Source organism: Jaculus jaculus, chromosome 10, assembly GCF_020740685.1.
Source record: "Jaculus jaculus isolate mJacJac1 chromosome 10, mJacJac1.mat.Y.cur, whole genome shotgun sequence".
NCBI classification, from domain to species: Eukaryota; Metazoa; Chordata; class Mammalia; order Rodentia; family Dipodidae; genus Jaculus; species Jaculus jaculus.
Genome location: NC_059111.1, coordinates 4,099,096 through 4,111,586, shown reverse-complemented (window position 1 = coordinate 4,111,586; position 12,491 = coordinate 4,099,096). Strand labels below are relative to the sequence as shown.

The following is a 12,491-nucleotide window of genomic DNA, read 5'->3' as shown; positions in this document are numbered from 1 at the left end:
TGGGGAACCAAACCTGGACGGTCAGGCTTTTCAAGCAAGCACACATGTCTTCTACTTCATTGATTTAGTCTTGTGTGTTTTTATTTTTTAGCAGCTAATATAAATGGGATTGGTTTCTTGACTTTTTTTTCTGATACTTTTCCATCACATTATTAAAATATTACTGAGAGCTGGAGAGATGGCTTCGCAGTTAAGGTGATTGCTTAAAAGCCTGACAGCCTGGGTTTGATCCCCTGGTATCCACATAAAAGCCAAATGCACTAAGTGGTGCATGTGTCTGGAGTTCATTCACAGGGAAAAGAGGCTCTGGTGCGCCCATTCTCTTTCTCTCTCCTCACAAATTAATTTTATTTCTTATGTATTTGTTTATTTATTTTGGTTTTTCAAGGTAAGGTCTCACTGTAGCCCAGGCTGACCTGGAATTCACTAATAAATTTTTTTTTTTTAAATTTTGAGGTAGGGTCTAACTCTAGCCCAGGGTGACCTGGAGTTCACTATGGAGTCTCAGGGTGACCTTGAACTCACAGCAATCTTCCTACCTCTGCCTCCCAAGTGCTGGGACTAAAGGTGTGCGCCACCACGCTGGCTAAAATATTTTTTTAAATGTTACTGATTTTTGTTCCACTTTGTATTGAAGGGGTGGTGCTAGGGCTCAAATCTATAGTTTTATCCATGTAAGGCAAGTGCTCTAACCCTGAGCTACAGCCCCAGCCCACGGTGTCCATCTTCACTTTTTGGCTACTGAATATGTATATTGGTTTTCTGAGGTAGGGTCTTTCTCTAGCCCAGACTGACCTAGAATTCACTCTGTAGTCTCAGGGTGACCTTGTATTCATGGTGATCCTACCTGGGCCTCTCAAATGCTGGGATTAAAGGTGTGAGCCACCATGTCTAGCACTACTGTTTTTTATATGTTGACTTTGTATCCTGTAACATTACAAATGTATTCAGTCTAAAAGATGTTTTATACAGTGAGGGGTTAAAGGTTATGTGTTCATTGATGTTTCCTTTTTCACTGAACTTTATACAGGTATTCTTTGTTAGCTTAGCTAATGATTTAAAATTTTTTTTTTAAACAACTGTTTCACACAGTTGAATATACTCTATCTACAAATGTTTGGGACTAGAAGTGTGTTAAATATGTTTTTCCAGATCTTGGAATATTTACATATGGTGGGATCAGCTGAGTCCTGTTCTTTCCACCTTCTCTGTCTCCTAGAACATACAATGTTTTTAAGCACATTATGAAGTCTCAGAAAGGATGATAAGTTGTAGAATCAAAATTCAAGTTCTTGCTGCTTTACTTTATGAAATTATTTCTTTTTATTGCTAATAATTACCTATTACAAAAGACCAGTTTTGCAATCTGGCTTTATCTCAGAAAGTCTTTTCAGATATTCTGGTCATTTAAATAGGGTGATATTTATGGATATTTTTAAATACATTTTTGTTTATTTGACAGAGGGAGAGAGAAAGAGAGAGAAGGTGTGTCAGGGCCTTCAGCCACTGCAAACAAATGCCAGACTCATACACCACCTTGTGCATCTGGCTTATATGGGTCCTAGGGAATAGAATCTGGGTCCTTTTGCTTTGCAAGCAAGTGCCTTAACTGTTAAGCCATCCCTCCAGCCCTATTTGTGGATATTTTGATTTCACAAATAAGTAATGAAAAGTAAAGATCAGTGAGCCCAGTATAATTTTTATATGTAAAATAAAGTGGGACTGAGCACTTATGAGCTTCCCCATTCCAATGCCTTCATAAACTCCTCCTCAGTGAAGGACAGCATCTTGGCGGCTTCTATGTGCATCTGTTTAAAAAGTTGACACTAATTAGTAACAGTAAGCCACAGGAAACTTATATTTTCAGAATACAAATTCTGTTGCTGTATCCTGTATTTGAATTCCCCTAAGTACATCTGAAATGGTTACTGCAGTCAAGAACCCAACTACTGTTCAAAGAATTCAGTAGTAAGTCATATCTAACCTTTGACCTTCACGAGATGAGATTAGGGGAGAACTCTCATCACATGCTTGAAGAATATTGCAGGTCCAGTGTCTCATGTCTGAAAAGGAACAGTCCCCCACACCTACTCTGTGTATGGGGCATTCTGGAGCTGGGAAGTAAGAAGGTAGGTAGGTATACATACATACATACGTATACATATGTGTCCTAGTTACTAACTTATCTATGTGAAAATGTTCATATGCTTGGATGACATAGTGTATATTACACAGGGTAAATGTCACATGTTTAATGTATCTTATTTAGATAGGAATGACAGCATAAAGTAGAACTACTCTATTTCAGTAAGAAGGTCCAGACAGTTGCTTGCTCATTTCCATTTTTTTTCTAAATTTTTTGTTCATTTTTATTTATTTATTTGAGAGTGACAGAGAAAGAGAGAGAAAGAGGCAGATATGGGTGCGCCAGGGCTTCCAGCCACTGCAAACGAACTCCAGACGCATGTGCCCCCTTGTGCATCTGGCTAACGTGAGTCCTGAGGAATAGAGCCTCGAACTGGGGTCCTTAGACTTCACAGGCAAGCCTTTAACCACTAAGCCATCTCTCCAGCCCTCATTTCCATTCTTACTCACCTTCTGCCTTTTTAAAACATCGATTAACTTTAATTGTTTCTTGAATCCTATCATCAATTCTCCCTTTTGTTTTTCTAGCTTCTTGTTTTCTGATTTTAACACTTCAATTTTTTTAAGTTCTTCATCAGCTATATCCTACAAAGAAAAAAAAGCACATGTTCACATTAAAAATTATGTATTTAGCTGAAATTATATTTTTAACCAAAATTTCTTTGAATCATTAGAATACCTTTTGATCATAGTCAGACCTCTTATTTTAAAAGATAATACAGTTCAAATAACAGTAGTGGTAAAGTGGTTGGTATCAGACCAGGTTTGAGGATAAAAAATATGGTGGACAGTATGCAGAACCTAAGAGAGAGTCTGTGAACAGAGACACAGTGCTCCTAAGAGCACCTTGCAGTTTGTGGGCTCACAGAGGAGAGACCTCAACCAAGGAAGTAGCCTTAATGGGCTGTTAAGGTAGGGGAGGTTGAAATGATTTGCTCCACCAGTCTGTGCTAGTATCAGAGAAAAATATACTATGTCAAAACTGTTAAGAAGCAAAAAAATAAGATTAAAAAAATTTCCTCAAAATATCATATCAAATAAAATTTCAGAAAGCAGAAAAAAAAACTGTGAAGCACGAACATTATATAGTGACTCGAGGGCCAGTTCTCCAGACCTCACAAGTTTATATGCATCAGACATCAGAGCACTGAGACGTACATAGTGAACATGAACAGATCTAAGGTGGAAATAGCTCTGCAACTGGAGGCATCACTATCTCACTTTCAACAGTGAGTAGTACACCAGACAGTTGAAACACTACAGACCAACTACACCTGAGGGACATACACAACACTCTTCCCAACAACTGGATACAGTTTTCTTTCTAAAGTGCAACTAGCACAGTTTTGCAGAATAGATGATGGTGGACTACAAAACAAATCTTAAAAAGATTAAAAATCATGCAGTGTATCCTGGCTAGTCAGTGGAAGAAAACCAGAAATTTGAAAACAAACATGGAAACTAAGCAACAGATTTGAAGAGTCAGCTTTGTTGTCACTGTGACAAAATGTTCTGAAGTAATCCACTTTTAAGAAGGGAAGACAGGGGCTGGAGAGATGGCTTATCGGTTAAGCGCTTGCCTGTGAAGCCAAAGGACCCCGGTTGGAGGCTTGATTTTCCAGAACCCATGTTAGCCAGATGCACAAGAGGGCGCTGGAAGCCCTGGCGTGCCCATTCTTTCTCTCTCTCTCTCTGCCTCTTTCTCTGTCACTCTCAAATAAATAAATAAAAATGAACAAAAAAAATTTACAAAAAAAAAAGGGAAGACAGGTTTTTTGCTCACGGGTTCAGAAGTTTTATCACTCAGCTATGTTGTTTTTGGCCCGAGGCAGAGGACGCTAAATCTTACGGCAGCTAGGAAGCAAAGAGAGAGGAGGGAAAGGGCTGAGTTCCTAAGAATCCCTTCAAGGACCCCCCCCCCTCAGGGATCTGACTTCCTTCGCAGCGCCCCACCTGCTAAAGGCTCCACCACTTTCAGGGATCTGACTTCCTTCGCAGCGCCCCACCTGCTAAAGGCTCCACCGCTTCCCAGTGGTGTCGCAGGCTGGAGACCAAAGAGCCTTTCAGCACAGCCTTTGGGGGTTCAAGAACCATCATCAAGCACATTGAAAGTATTACATTCTTTTAAAAAAGTTTTGTTCATTTTTATTTATTTGAGGGTGACAGACAGAGAAAGAGGCAGATAGACAATGGGCATACCATGGCCTCTAGCCACTGCAAACAAACTCCACACACATGCGCCCCCTTTGTGCATCTGGCTAACGTGGGTCCAGGAGAATAGAACCTTAGGCTTCCCAGGCAGGCGCTTAACTGCTAAGCCATCTCTTCAGCCCCAAAGTATTACATTTGAAAGGAGAAATCACAAGGGAAGTTAGAAAATCTCTCAAAACAAATGAAAGCAAAAACAATGCACCAAAGGTTAGAGGAAAGAAATTTACAAGTGTGCCATATTAAAGTTCTCAGGCTGGAGAGATGGCTCAGTAGTTAAGGAGCTTGCCAGGAAAGCCTAATAACCCAGACTCGATTCCCCAGTACCCACGTAAAGCCAGATGCACAAAGTGGTACATGTATCTGGAGTTCATTTGCAGTGGCTAGTGGCCCTGGTGTACCTATTATCTCTGCTTGCAAATAGATTAAAAAAAATTTAGTGGGGGCGCAGTAGCGCACGCCTTTAATCCCAGCACTCGGAGGCAGAGGTAGGAGGATCAGTGTGAGTTCAAGGCCATCCTGAGATTACATAGCCTGGGCTAGAGTGAGACCCTACCTCAAAAAAAAAAAAAAAATTAAAGATGAAGATCTCAGGCCAATCTAACTGTGCAGAGCAGGAACTAGAAAAGAATGAACTAAACCTAAAGCAGATATAGAGGAATCGAGAACCAGTGATGCACACAGGAAAGGGAACCATTTGTAGCCCACTAAGCCTGAAATATTTGCTCACTGGCCCTTTCCCCCAGGCTTATATTGAAAGTCTTAAGTTTGATAAGAGAGTTTACCATAGCTGTGAAAAACACTGTAATAAATTATATTTTTTTCTATTCTAGCAACAAAGAGGGATTTGAAGTAACATAAGAAAAATTATGAAATACTACCAGGCGTGGTGGTATATACCTTTAATCCCAGCACTTGGGAGGCAGAGGTAGGAGGATTTCTGTGAATTTGAAGCTACCCTAAGACTACATAGTGAGTTCCAGATCAGCCTGAATTAGAGTCAGACTCGACCTCGGGGGGCGGGGGGGAAGAGAGTTAGGAAATACTAAGACATTTGAAAAAATGTATAGCATCTGCATACTAGAAAGTGAGATACTATTTAAGCAAAATTGAAGAGTGGAAGAAAAGTCATGATTCAGTAAACATACTATTAAAAATTTAGGAAATATAAGTTTTCTGTGGATAGATTATAAAGGAATACAAACTTTTGGGTTATGATGGGCAGCTTACAGGTGATGTGTATGTTTATACAGATAATACATATTTATGTAGTCAGTATATATCACATTTCACACCCAGCATGTACAGGCATATTGCATACTGGTTATATCTCAATGAGTATGAAAAATAAAAATAGAAAAAATAGGGTTGGAGAGATGGCTTAGCAGTTAATATGCTTGACTGCAAAGCCTAAGGACCAGGGTTAAGTTCCCTAATATCCACGTAAAGGTGGCACATGTGTCTGGAATTCATTTGCAGTGGCTGAAGGCCCTGGCATTCCCATTCTCTCTTTCCCTATCTGCTCAACTCCCCTCTCTCAAATTTAAAAATAGATTTAAGAAATAGGGGAAATCAAACCGCCAGAGCTGCCGTGGGCGAGAAAGCAAAAACCAGTGAATTACTCCCAATCTGAGGATTCAGGTAGTGATGATGATTTTATTTCTGCAACTGTAGCTTTAAACAAGAAGTCCAAAACACTATCAAAGGAGTTACAGCAAGAGAAACCACAACCTGGCAAGGACTCTCCAGAAGGAAGACATCTTCCAGAGAAATCACCTAGGAGAGGCGCGGTCAGCAGGGCCCGCGGTAGAGCCCGTCCCCGTGCCGCGGCCGCCGGGTGGTTTGGGTTTGGAGCAGGTCGCGGCGGACGCGGCCGACCTCCGAGGAGAGCTGATGGGGGCACTTCGGCGGGGAGAAGGTGAAGCTCGGAAACGAGGCGGCGGCGGCGGTTCAATCAGCAGAGAGAAGAACGCGAGAGACGGGGCGCGGCAGCGGCTTCTGTGCGCCCTGTGTTCCCGGAGGGCGGCTGGGGTGCAGGGCTTGCACACGCCGGCCCGGCCTCTCCCGGTCTGATTCTGTCTTGGAAAGGCCTTCCAGAACTCCAGCGAAAACGTTTGTCTGTGAGCTGCTTTCTGGCGGGGCTCCTGAAGGGCAGCCGGCTTTCCTACGTGCCTCGCTCGCTGAGCGGCCTCGGTCCTTCACCGAGTCCGAGCCCGCCGGCGAGCCCTCCCGTCCCGTCCGAGCCCGCCGCCGCCCGCACGCACGGTCATTTGTCATTGCGCCCAAGCGCGCTGTGCATTTGGCCACGTCTTCTCTCCTGAGAGCTCAGAATTACTAAAATGATGGTCATCCTGCAGCGCATATGTCTCCTCTTGGAAATAGCTATTGTATAGCAAATAGACTTGAATGACACGTCATGAACTTACATCGTTAAAATTTGTAATAAAAGTGAAAAAGCTTACAAAAAAAGAAAAATACTTAAAGACAGGTCAAAAAAGTTGTGAGGCAGCAAAAGCATCAATGTAAGGAAAACTTGTGACTTTAGATGCTTTGGAAAATGGTTTAAATAAATGATCTAAGGCTTACGCTAGAAACAGAAGAGCAAATTATACCAAGTAGGCAAAGGAACAAAAACGAAAACTCAGTGAAGTTGCAAACACTATAGATAAAATAAAAACAAAAACTAGTTCTTCAAAAAGGCAAATGATAACTCAGTAATACAACAGTTCAAACAAAAGCACATCACAACATGGGTTAGTCTCTACTCTGCAAAGTGAATGTGGCCAGTCACAAAAGACAGCTTGAGTCCACTGGTGTGAAATGGGAAGAGGAACACAGCCTGTGGGATCTCTGGGAAGAGCCTGGAAAGGACCCGGGAGCTTTCAGGACAAGGGAAACATCTGGCAGTAACTGGAATGGACACAGAGGTGTCAGGGTCTAAATCCACTGAACTGTATAGGTCAGTCTACCTCAATCATATGCATATGATCTCATTAAAAATTAAGTCAACACTATTCCCTCCAACTGTAAATTTCAATTAAGAGTTAAGAATTATGCTCAAGCACTCACTGTCTCCATCCACTTTCCTCCCACCAGTGAACTTGACTTCCTTATCAAACATTTCTAAGGTGGCCACCTTGGTGCAGTTTAGTCCCACACATGCTCAGTGCTCACCACTGCTAACCACTCCTCCTCCACAGTCCTGGGACCCTCAAGGCTCAGTACAAGACTTAGCTCTGTCCCTCACTTGGTCTGTCCTTTGGTCTGTGCACACTTCTTTAAGGCTTGGTGTCCCTCATCAGTTGAGCCTTTCTTCTGCTTGATGGATAATGCAATCAGGTGATGCATTTTGCGTGACTGATTAAACCCCACCTTCTGCACTCCACTATAAGGACATGCACACCACACACATTTCATCTTCACAAAGCTCCAGCCTCCACTTCGTGATGAATTCATGAAGAATTATAAAATGCCTGTTCCTAAATGAAGTGACTAGCCATGTATGTATCAGGTTTGCTGATTAGACCTCTGTAGTTAGGTAAATAAAAAAAAATGATACATGGCTAGTCTTTTACTTTTTAAATTCCTGTTAAAATGCACCAAATGTGAAACAGTCCTCTAGGAAATGTGGTAGTTATGGGCAAGTCTGTAAAGATGACTTGCTCATTTAAAAACTTCTACCAGTGATCTCAGCTATCCCATCACTGATGGTGCACAGCACAAACTGCCTCACACAGGGTGTCCTTACAGCTCTTGTCACAATTTCACATGCTTCTTTCTAGTAATACATAGGACGGTGACCAATCCAGGTCATCCTATTTCTGTTAAATGTTACTGCTGTAATCCCAACCATGTCATTAGTATAATAAATGAGGATGGCTAACTATTAAACATTGTAATAAGGAAGAGTTTCCTACTGAGGTCCACTCTGTGCATTTCAGGTTGACAAAAAGCCAAAAGCTGACAGTTAATAGCTACAGCGCAGCTCTCACAGCAGTGTCTGTATCCATTTACTCCCGACCCTCAAGGCCCTGCATGCTAACCCTACACCAGCATTGGCTGGACCTATGCAGGTGATCTTTACAGTAACAACAGTCATTACCAGACTATGGTGCCTGAATCCCCAACACCAGCAGCAGCTGAGAACCTGCCAACCCTGGCCAGAGTCAGAAGTGCCAAGGCCAGTCAGTGATCTGTGTTTCAACAAAACTTCCCAGTGGTCTTGGGCATGCACAAGGTTGCCTTGTAAAACCAATCCTCCCTTTACACACTAGAGAACTGACTTGGAAGAATGAACTTAAAGAACCAAAGACACTGCTTTCACTGCTTGTCCTCAGAGCCCACAGAGATGTCTGGCACATAATGTGGGCACCTGCAAAGACTGTGTGAAGAAGTGAAGGATTCCTCGGGAGTCGTGCTATTGCCCAGTGATTAATGCCAGCCTAAGCATACAATCCCGTCTTTGCAAAAATGTATGTAGTGCTAAGTATTTCTGATGACAGAAATTTTCACTGTGACACCGAGAATTGTATGTTCAAGATTTTTGATGCCGTAATAAAAGAGGATGCTCCCAAAGCTAATCATGCTCAAAGCAATGTAGTCTCTGCCTACCTTGTTGCTTTGTCTCAGTTTACTTAACTCCAGCTTGTACTTTTCTGCTTCTTCTAGTGCTCGATTCAAGCGGACCTCTGTGGCACTGTGACTGGTGGCCGCCTGCTTTTGCAGTCGTCTTTTGTTTTCTAATTCCTGGGTGGTAAAACACAGTATGGAATACTTGAATGTCATGAGGTAACTTTGTATATTTTATATCCATTTTTTCATTTTCATATTGCTTGCACACACACACACACACACACACACACACACACACGGCCAGAGGCTAAGCATTAGTGATAAGTTCTCAGGAAATTCTGCCCCAAACTAGTATTTGAAAAATATGTCCTAAAAAATGTAGTTGTGAACTGTGTTCTTGTTTCAAATTTTTCTCATTCTTTTCATTCATAGTACATTTATCCCATATGTGTATTTTAGCAGCTCTTTACAAACTATACATTTTCTGGAGACAAGATCTTGCTGCAGATGCAGCCCAGGCTGCTGTGGACCTCAGGATCTTGTCTTGGCCTCTGGAAGGCTAGGATGTAGGTATGCTCCCAAATACCAATGTTGATGCTATCTCATGAACAGTTTTGTATAAACTGATAAAGAGTGACATCTGAGGAAATACTAACTAAATGCTAGTACACTATATTAACCCTGTAGGAAAATCCCAATTCTGAGCAGCAGGTATATCAGACTGGATGATTTTTCTATGCCTGGGGTGGGTGGGACTTTTGTTTGTACAAACAGGATGCTGTAAGATAGGTATTCTGTGGCCAACATGTGGAGAAAGCAGCAGCTACCAGACAAACTACAAACTCCATCATAGCCTGTCACCTGTCACCCAGGCCCACCCCTGCCATAGGCATAACTCTGAGTGACACCAGGAGTACTTGGAATCTCTCCTGGACAGACAAGGTGTTTCCTGCCTTCTGTGCCTTCGTTCATGCTCTTCCTCCTGCCCTGGTCCCCTTCCATTCCCAATGGACCTAACGAGTCCCTAATCATCATTTAAAGACGGGCTGGGTTGCTCACGGGCACATGTCCTCCTGCGTGAAGGTTCAGGCTGTGTGAGGCACCTTTTCCTCCAAGCTCTCAAGCATCCTGACATGGGTTAGCACAGCGTCCGCCTCGCGGCTGGACCAGCCTTTGCCCTGTGCCCTCCACTACACTGTAAACTTTCCGAGGGTGCACGCTATCTTCGTTTCTGTGTCCCCCACACTTTAGTGCAAGAGGCACTCACAAATGGCATCTTTATTACACGTAACTGATATTTGTAATACAGAACCCACTCCTCTTTGTGTCCCTGCACCACAAGGCCTGGGCCAGAGCCTTAAGTGAAGCAGATGGTTAATAAATAGTGTAGAATTGAAATGCATACACAAATGTGGCTGCCTGCATTATTCTTGCATTGTTTTTTCTGGGCTTAATCACCGCTTCATCTTTAATACTCATCTTTGTGGCTTTAGTAATTAAGGGGGAAACAGAACAAAACACACGCTGTTCCCTGCGTAGGATTCTAAACAAATCAAGCTGTGCGTGAGCCGTCTGCCTTGTGGCCGCCCTCTCCACAACCTGGTGGTGGCAGCAGCTGGGAGCTCAGGGCCTACCGCCCGCTCCGCACAAGCCACGCTTCTCACCGCCTTCCGGAAGATGAGGTCCTGGGCTCGGCTCTTTCTGCTGCGGGCTTGTGACCTGTGCTACAGAAGACTGAAGGGCCTCCTTCACTACTCGCTATACCCAGCCTTAAGTCAGTGCTGCCCCCTTCTGGGAGTTTGAAAAGGAAAAAGATAGCATGAGAAAAAAAAAATCACTAGAACTAAATCCTCTGAAGAAAGGCAAAAACTGGTCAAAATGCAAACATCTGATTTCAGTAAAGCTCCAGTACCTCATGAAATGCAGACAAGGCCTCATCAGCTCATCAGTCACTTGATGAGCCTACCACCAAAGAAAGCAGCTCACATGATGTGCAAAGGTGTTAGGAAAAGTCAAGTCCTGAGTCTTAAAGGAAAAAAGCTAAATAGCATAAAGAAAATAAACAGAAATGTGTAGCTTGGCATGGTGGGTGGCTGTGGTGGTTTGATTCAGGTGTCCCCCATAAACTTAGGTGTTCTGAATGCTAGGTTCCCAGCTGATGGATATTTGGGAATTAGTGCCTCCTGGAGGGAGTGTATTGTTGGGGGCGGGCTTATGGGTATTAAAGCCGGTTTCCCCTTGCCAGTGTTTGGCACACCCTCCTGTTGCTGTGGTCCATCTTATGTTGGCCAGGGGGTTATGTCCACCCTCTGCTCATGCCATCACTTTCCCCTGCCATTGTGAAGCTTCCCCTCGAGCCTGTAAGCCAAAATAAAACTCTTTTTCCCAGAAGCTGCTCTTGGTTAGGTGATTTCTACCAGCAATGTGAACCTGACTGCAACAGTGGCTCATGTCTGTATCCCTAGCACTTGGGAGGCTGAGGCAGGAGAATTACCATGGGCCTAAGGTCAGCCTGGGCTACAGAGTGAGACTACCTCAAAAACACCAAACCACACCATCACCCGCGTAAGTCCAGATGCAAAACAGCACATGCATCTAATCTCAACACACACAGGACAATGGGAGGTGAAGCCAGGTAAACCCAAAGCCCTCTCTGGCCAGGTAGTGTGATGTTCTTTTGCAGTGGTAAGAGACCCTGTCTCAAAGAAGGTGGAGCCCAGACACCTCAGAGTTGTCTTCTGAACTCCACACATACACCACAGCACACACACCCCTTCCCAACACAAGTATTTTTTTTTAAAAAACACTTAAAAAGCTGGGCTGGAGAGAAATGGGCAGCAATTAAGGTGCTTGTGTGCAAAGCCTAAGGACCCAAGTTCAATTCCCCAGTACTATGTAACACCAGATGTACAAGGTCAAACATGCTTCTGGAGTTTGTTTGCCATGGCCAGAGGCCCTGGCGTGCCCTGGAGTTTTAAAGCTTGTTATTAGATCTCCAGCTACTTGCTGGAGGAGGGGTCACTGGGCGGATCCTAGGCTCCATCCCTAAGGTGTGGCAGGAGGTGGATCTGATTTCCAATCTAAAGGTATGCAGACTACTTGGGCTCTGGGGTTCCTGGAGGGCCTTGCTTTGCGGTGCTGGTGGTGGCATTTCTCTCTGCATGGACCTGTGAAAGGGGGCTGCTTCTGCCATTGTGGAACTTCCCCAGGATCTCTACACTGCAAATAAACCCAGTTCCTCCCCTCAACCGTGCCTTGTTTGCATGTTCACCCCTGCAGCGCGAGGTTGACTGACAGCAGGTTCTAGAGCAGTGTGCGCAGGGAAGGCCTGGCTTCAATCTAGAACTTTACAAGAGTTAAATTAACTGTTCTCTTCGTGAATATAATGGCATATACTTGCTGTTAAAAAGGAATGAAGCGCTGACCAGTGCTGCAGCATGGACAAGGCTTACCAAACATTGTTAAGTAAAAGCCAGTTGCAAAGACCACCTGCCATGTCCCAGAACAGACAGACTCACAGACACAGAAAGGAGCACTGGCTCGCCCAGGGCTGGAGAAGAGGGCAG

At 43.7% G+C, this 12,491-nt stretch overlaps 1 protein-coding gene across 6 annotated transcripts in view; it reads right to left on the bottom strand.

Annotated features, from left to right (window-relative positions):
- Positions 1-1,564: 1,564 nt before the first annotated feature.
- The window catches only part of Tex9 (testis expressed 9), a 31,160-nt gene continuing 20,233 nt past the window's right edge, over positions 1,565-12,491 (bottom strand). For 4 of the 6 annotated variants that reach the window (XM_045160781.1, XM_045160783.1, XM_045160786.1 and 1 more), the window contains 3 exons: positions 8,965-9,099; positions 2,596-2,730; positions 1,565-1,808 (listed from right to left, as the gene is read on the bottom strand). In XM_045160781.1, coding sequence (XP_045016716.1) covers positions 1,731-1,808; positions 2,596-2,730; positions 8,965-9,099 — 348 coding nt within the window. In that variant the 3' untranslated portion in view covers positions 1,565-1,730. Of the gene's footprint in view, positions 1,809-2,595; positions 2,731-6,612; positions 6,736-7,131; positions 7,264-8,964; positions 9,100-12,491 lie in introns of those variants that run through there. The other 2 variants (XM_045160785.1, XM_045160784.1) reach the window with 2 other exon arrangements.